Source organism: Ricinus communis, chromosome 5 (assembly GCF_019578655.1).
Source record: "Ricinus communis isolate WT05 ecotype wild-type chromosome 5, ASM1957865v1, whole genome shotgun sequence".
NCBI classification, from domain to species: domain Eukaryota; kingdom Viridiplantae; phylum Streptophyta; class Magnoliopsida; order Malpighiales; family Euphorbiaceae; genus Ricinus; species Ricinus communis.
The window spans coordinates 24873554-24881276 of NC_063260.1; the positions used below are offsets into that span (position 1 = coordinate 24873554).

The 7723-nt window shown below is 34.3% G+C and overlaps 1 protein-coding gene and 1 pseudogene across 1 annotated transcript; both read right to left on the minus strand.

Moving 5' to 3' along the window:
• Positions 1 to 48: 48 nt before the first annotated feature.
• Positions 49 to 1693, minus strand: LOC8265423 (annotated as a pseudogene).
• On the minus strand, positions 1598 to 2960 carry LOC125368596 (cullin-1-like). Its single transcript, XM_048373808.1, has 3 exons — positions 2214 to 2960; positions 2017 to 2116; positions 1598 to 1860 (listed from the first exon to the last, which is right to left on the minus strand). Exons 1-3 carry the CDS (start codon positions 2297 to 2299, stop codon positions 1801 to 1803), a joined length of 246 nt encoding a protein of 81 aa, XP_048229765.1. The 5' UTR covers positions 2300 to 2960; the 3' UTR covers positions 1598 to 1800.
• Positions 2961 to 7723: the final 4763 nt, after the last annotated feature.

Consider the following 7723-nt stretch of genomic DNA (forward strand, 5'->3'; position numbering starts at 1 on the left):
TCCTATCATGGTAAGCCTTAGGGAGAGATGTGAGTGAGAAAGAGCACATAAACCAAGTAAGATTATCTTTACATGACAACGAATTGGACGGAAATATCTCCTGAAGCTTGTAGTTCATATTCATGAACAAATATCTGGCCTAGCCAAAATAGAAAACCAAAGTTTGAAAGCTATCATGAAGATATATACAGGTTAAAATTCTCTCCCAAAAAACCGGCTAAAGAAAAAAAAGAAAAGTTCAAATCATTTCTTTATGTAAATTACTTTTGGATGACATGTTCCTCCCGACTGTTTATCTATGTGCTTGATCCATCTTTTCTCAGTTTTGTTTGGTCCAGAATTTCCTCCACTTACAGCAACATGTGCAATGTCAAGTCCTTTTCCTACCGGAAGAAACACGGACCTAACAAGCCGGCAGGACCCTTCTTCAAGAACGCCTCTCTGTCTAAAACTTGAAGTTTTTGAGTTGGCATTCTTGCACATCAAAACTGCACCTCGGCTGCTGAGCTTTGCTAGCCTCAATACCCTAGCAAAATCCTTTTGCCGTGAATCGACCACCAGAAAGTCTATCCCATCCAACCTTTCCGTAACCTCTTCCGGTTCCCCAACTATGATTTCAGGTAACACCCCTGCCTCTCCCATTACTTTTGCGTAGTTTGTTCTTGATCGTTCATCAGGTACTATGCAAACATGTCTTCCACCAGCATGGCGGCTAGCCATAGCTAGGCCGATGCTTGTAGCAATAACTCCCCCGTGCGACCATGTCTTCCACCAACTGTTCCTACTTCTTCGAAAAGCCTTCTTATATAAAAGAACCTTCTTACTTTTAAGCCATTTCTGCTCTCCTAAAGCAGCCCTTTTGAGAACACAAAAACAAATGCAATCAACTTAAATTGCAGAGTTTTGCATTAACAAACAGAAACCAAATTTAGAAGGGCGAATAGTAGAGTAACAAAACATATGCAATTAAGAACGGTGACTAGCTCTTACAATTTGGCTATTTTGTTCTTCTGCTCTTCTGAAGGAAGAGGTGGGACATAAGAAGCAGCATCAATAATTGTCTATTAAGCTCATCAAGTAGAGGAGAAAAATGAAAACAAATCAACCATCAGGAAAGGAACTATTAACAGCATCCGGCATGGGGAAGAATGACAGCTAAATCATTAGCTAATCGGCACACTCTTTCACATTTACATTTCAGACACAACATGGCTAATACTTAAGCATCCTTTTCACCACTTATACCAGACAATAGGAAGCAAGTAGACTTTAGCATTAAAAAGTCGTAAGTAATCAGGAGCAGAAATGAGCAGTAGCAATAAAGGGGAAGAAGAATTTTTTCAATGAGTAGGAGTAAAGACGAGCGACTGTACCTAAATTGAGTTAATGTTTTAAACCTAACAAAACCAAAAACTAAAGCACAATTCATATCCAAAACACAATAAATTCACACCCACAATAGTCGAGTTCACCAAAGAAAATAAAAATTGTAAAAAAGTAGCATAAAATGGAGACTCACCTGTCTTTTTGAGAGAGAGGAAGAACAAAGGTAGAGAAATAGCGGAAAAGAAACGAAGTAATGGTAGAGCAATGGCTGAAAAAAAAAAAATGCAGCGAAGGCGAAAGATGAAATTAGGGATTTAGGTATTCTTTGCAACCGGAAAGGTTCTGTCACATCAATTTTACTTAGCTTTTAGCTACTATGCATTGTGGTGGTTGATGTGGTTTCCACAGCCTAACGACGTAGCTTCACTGGCCATCTAACTTAACCTCCTTAGCGATCAGCAGTTTTAGTGGTCGTTAGCTATCACACTTTAGTTTCTCAACCCAAGATAAACTGTAATGTTCGAACCCACCCTCCTGGTAAACCACAATCATGTTAGAAACTAATCAAACAGATAAAATTGCAATAGGCATGTGTTGTCTGACAACATAATCCATAACAAATTGCTGCTGGATCAATAATACATCCAGATACAATCATCAGCAAAAACAACAGTGCATCCATCATCTTACTGTTGAATTAATATATTCTTCAAAAGCCTCCCGGTACTTTTCATAAAGCTGTTGAGAGTAATCATGAGGAGGCTTCTGGGTGCACATATTGTATATAGTCCTGTGGCGTATAATTAGGAATATATCAGAACAATCAAAAAATATATATCATGAATTGAGCAATTAATCACATCAAATAAACAGTTCGAAATGGTCACGTGTAAAGCATCATGTATTCTTCAGAGCTAAATTGCTCCTCTCCTCCTTCCAGAATTCTCTTCAGCTTATTGATTCCCCCCAGCATAAAATCCCATCCTTGATCCAGGTCAATTGTCCTGTGCTCCAGAGTGCAGTAAACTTCCTTTGGAAAAACACAAAGCAAATTATTAAAACACAGCACACAAACAAATTTCGTAGTGACTTAAAATAGATGAGCATAGACAAACAATTGGACTAGGTTGACAATAAGCAAACAGTAATTATCTACAAGGCGCAGCTAAGAAAAGGATTTTAAGATTGGCTTTTAACATTCATATTATAACCATCATTAAAAGCCTAGCTAGCATGAGTAATAAGTACATCAATAATCAATAATGCAATTTTCTATTTCATCAATTTCCTCCTATATATATAAATAAGTAGAAACACAAACAGTTAATACGATCAAAAAATATAAACAAAACAAAACCCTAAATATCAAGCCGCAATAAACAAAAAAGACAACACTAAAATTCAACACTGAAGTTCTTATGGTACAAATAACATTTAATAACAATAACGTAAACAAAATACTTGTCCTGAAATTAATAAAATAACAAAAATAAGAGTAGAAAATGCTAAAAATCAAGCTCTAAGAGGGCAATCAAACAAAAAAAATATATTTAAAACAAGAAATTCAAGATACTGCCTCTATACCAACCAATCTTACTTGTTAAAAACTATAAAATTAAACAGAATGCAATTTAAAAAAGAAAAAAAGACAAGCAAAATTAAACAAAAAATTAAGGTTACGTACAATGAGTCAATAAAATTGTTGAGAGAGAAAAAAGAAAAAAAAAGAAGAAGGGAGATGAATTGGAGATGCAGTTGCAGAGAAACCATAACCCTGCGGTGAGAGATACCGCAGAGACTTAAATGAAAGAGAGACAAAATTGTTAAGATGTTTACAAAAAAGGGTTGAATTTGTTTGATAAAAAACATGCAGACAGGGTTTTATTGAGACTCAAATTTTTAAGGTTGATTACAAGTTATAAACTAATTCCTTTTTTCTTTTTAACAAAAACTGTAACTATTTAATTTTACTTTTGAATGAATTGTGACTATATTTAACTCAGGAGATTCATTTAAAAATAAATTAATTAACTTAAGACGTATTCTTAGAAAGTATAAACACTTCTATGTTTTATGGATGTTTTTAGTGGAAGATTAATACTTTATACATTATCTTCTGAATGTACGGTAGACTCTTAATAATTAAATTGTTCAAATAATCAAAAAAATATTAACGTCTTATAATAAAAAGATTATTTCGTCTACTGAAAAAGATAATATATTATTATCAAAATTAAATGTCTATTAATATTTAATAAGTGAATAATTTGTTAATTAATAATTAATTTCAACCTCATTACTTAATAGCTATCATCCAATAATTAACAGATTTTAGAAGAATTTTTCTACGATTATTCATTTTAAGGAGGATATTAGAAGAAATTGCTAGTGTCATGACCCCACCCGTGGGCCCGTGACCGGCACTAGGGAATGGGTAGGCTTAAGGCCACCGAAACCCGTAGTAAGCCTGACACTCACTGATTTAAACAAATCTCATCTCAAATTAATATTATTAAAACCACAAATTATCTTAATAGCTACATTCTACATAAATACTTCGGTCTGCCAAAAAAACTAGGCGAGACCTGAAACTCAGAAAATTTACAACTGATACATCTACTATTACTACTGCGGATAATCTAAGATTTACCAATTTACATACCAAATCAAATACATCACCCGAATGATGAAGGAGTCGGATTCTTGAATAAGAGTCGCGAGAGGACTAACAAATCACGAATCGAAAAAATGAAATGGAGACCGGTCTAGAGTGAGTTAAAATCAAATAATCTAGAGACTATTGCTTCTTCTCGGAAAACATAGATTATTCAAATCGATATCAAACCATACTATAATCATACCCTACTATTTCCTTCACATAAAATATTAATCATTCGAATCAAAATATCAACCATGCACGTAAATACAATCCATATTATAATTATACCACAATAAATTAATAAATGAATAAATAAAAATATATTTTTACTTTTACGGGACGAGTGGCTCGGTAGAACCCTAAACCCCAAAATCTAGTAGCCATTCGGCTCTCTTAATCCAATAAGACTGGCGCCCCGAGAGCAATGCTCGACCAGGGACCTTACCTCCAGTCTGGTCACTTAAGTATCCAAATAAGAAATCTAGTAGTCATTCGGCTCTTTTAATCCAATAAGACTGGCGCCCCGAGAGCAATGCTCGACCAGGGACCTTACCTCCAGTCTGGTCACTTAAGTATCCAAATAAGCCGGCGCCCCGAGAGCAATGCTCGACCAGGGACCTTACCTCCGGCAATTTACACAAATCAGCCCAGAGAGCCATGCTCGACCAGGGCAAACCCATGAAAATCTTATTACATGTCCATGATCATTACCGGTGCGCACGCGGTCCTGATGTAACCCATCAGGCGGCATGTTCTACAAGCCACATTTCCCAATTCGCAATCATCACCTATAATAAATATCATTATCTGATGAACTCAACCAACACATATCGAAATAAAGATTACAGATTTAAGGTAAAACAACGTGCAATTTGTGAGGGAAAAATAATAACGTTTATCTTATTATAACATACTAATAATAATATTTATATTATTTCAAATATTAATAATCAAGTGAAACCATTTATTTTGCGATACTAATAATCATATTATGCATAAACTTTCAAAATAGCATATTAAATCAGACTTAGCAATAGTGCAATGATTAAATGACTTTAACTCACAGGATTGGGCGACCTCCTAGCTCTGCTCCGGTGCCTCGGTTGGAGCGAGCCAAACAGACAGATCTAATCACGGAAAACAATTTATCAAAATGCTGAAACAATCGATCTTTAATCCTAGGTCTAGACTCCTAGGACTGACTGTCTAAGAATCTCGACTCGGGAGAATTCTACCGAAAATTCGGCAGAACCTCCCCTACAACACGAACATTACCCCCCGTAAAAACGGGTCCAGGACCTGCCAGAAACACACTCTAAATATCCAACAATTTAAACAACGGGAGTCGGGTCCCCAAACTTCACTATTTCCCGACTTCGCCACACAGCACAAAACACAAGGCAGGCAACTGACAGACAATTATTTTTAACTCACAAAAATCATCAAGTACTCAATATAACCCAATAGACACAATTAAACTAAGAATTTCTAAAATTAACGGGCCAAAGAAAATTACCGAGACGCTCGATCCTCGGTCGACTCGCCTCCGGCCTCTGGAGTCCGATCGACGATCCGAACACACCATCGGACTCACAACGACGCGCTGATGACGATCCCTGCTTCCGATTTTCCGATCTGACACCCGATCATCAGGAGAGATTTGCGGACGATCTCGACCGTCGATTCGCAAACGAAACCCGATCGCCACGAAACCGGTGCCATTTCGAAGCTTGAGATGAGGAGAGTCGGGATACGTCCTCCGATCGTCCATCCTCCGCCGGAGCTCGCTGGAAAAACCAGAAAACACGGCTGCCACCATATTCTCTCTCTCCACCGGATCTTCCATTTCCCGTACCACTATCGACACCGCCAAAACAAAGCCGGTAGAGAGGAGTCGATCGGCTGAGATCGGCGACCGCCGAAACGCCTGACGGCAAGGAAGCTTCGGCCATCTTTCTCCTCGCCGCTGGTCGCCTCATGGTGGCCGCCACGACCGGCCACGGCCGGACAGACGGCCCCGACGCCGCAGCTCCTTCCTCCGCGCCTCCTCTCTCTCCCCCCGACATCTCTCTTCCTCTCTCTCTCTACTTTCTCTCTCCCCGATTCCATTTCTTTCAATATCGACATTAGGCCCCCGAACTTTTCCTTACTACAATTTGGTCCCTCAACTTTCTTAATTACTTACAATTTCATCCCGCAGAATTCCAATTTGACCCCCAAACTTCTTTTTAGCCTTTCAATTAAGCCCCTAACTATTTAATTTGGGCCAAATCCGAATTATTGAAAATACACAATTACAAAAATACCCCTGACCGACATATTTATTTACGAAAATACCAAACTCACAAATTTCCATTAAAACCCCATAAAAATAACATTATACTTTCAATCCTTATTCCAAAATAAATTTCCAATTTAGTCCTAACACACAATTAAATTAAATAATCAATTTTCAACTTAAAATTTAATACTACTAATCAATTATAATACCAATTCTCCCAAAATTCTTTTATAAAAACATCCTTTATAATTTCTTCCAAAATTTTCCGATATATAATTTTACTTATATAAATATGCATTTGGAAAAATTTTGAATAACCAAAATATAATCATTTCTCAAATAATTTACTTGAATAATTTCTTAAAATTTCAAACTAATTGGATATAGAAAATAACTCATTTATTTGATTAATATTAAATTTTTCATTAAATCATTTCAAATTAAACTCAATAATAATGAAGCTAAAATTAACTTAAATAAAAACTCATTATTAAATATATAAAAATTCCGGGTGTTACAGCTAGATTCTTATCTAGTATTCTCTTAATATTTAGTTTTTAATGCTTGTGAGACATGGTAAATTAGAATTTCATAAGTTATTAGTTTTTAATCCATTGGTGTTATACATGGATTTTTAAAATTAGACTTATTATTAATATTCATTTAATCAAAAACTAAAAATAAGAAAAAGAATTGTTTTATAAGCTAAAATATCAGATAATTACCACACTTGATATTAATTATAGATTCCAAAATATTTTACTAATCTTAAAAATAGACATAAACTTAGTAGAGTTTTTATATTATTTTTTAAAAGAATACTCATATATCTTGTCAAGTTTCAATTATTATTATTTTCTATTTTATTAGTTAATTTAATAAAATCTCAAATAAGTCAGGATTTTAGTTTAAATCTTTTTCTATAGCAACTTTCAACTAAATTAAAATAATATGCAGAAAACTTATAATAAAAATTTGTTTCTGCTCTAGTAATATTTTATTATCATGTTTATTTCTTTCCTCTTGCATTTTATTTCCACATCACTTTGAATTTGCTTGAAAAAAGAGAAATTTAATGGGAAAATTCATAATTTTTTTATATAGAATTGATAGATTTTATTAGAAATTCCTATTTTTTATTTAAAACTCTTTTACAAATATTTTATTACTTTTATATAAATATGGTTATTGTATATTCATAAAAAAGTTATCAGATTAAGTGAAAAAAGTCCAAAATCAAATGTTAAAGTCCAAAATTCAATCAAGATATTTTTAGATATCTTCTAAACATAGCCGACAAATACATTAATATTGTTATTTCGTGTTTATTAATTTAGAATAATTTTGTTATCAAGTGTTATTGAATTAAATTAAACTAAAAAAGTTATCGAGATAAAGAAAATACGACAAAACTATATTTTTTTCTAATTCTATTTTCTACATACAAACATTAATAA

What these genes read in the sequence shown, in the direction of transcription:
- LOC125368596 (XM_048373808.1), bottom strand. Translation starts at nt 2,299, where the DNA reads ATGCTGGGGGGAATCAATAAGCTGAAGAGAATTCTGGAAGGAGGAGAG. An exon ending in GAATACATGATGCTTTACAC is followed by an intron (nt 2,117 to 2,213) that starts GTGACCATTTCG and finishes TATACGCCACAG; the next exon opens with GACTATATACAATATGTGCA. An exon ending in AAGAATATATTAATTCAACA is followed by an intron (nt 1,861 to 2,016) that starts GTAAGATGATGG and finishes GTGGTTTACCAG; the next exon opens with GAGGGTGGGTTCGAACATTA.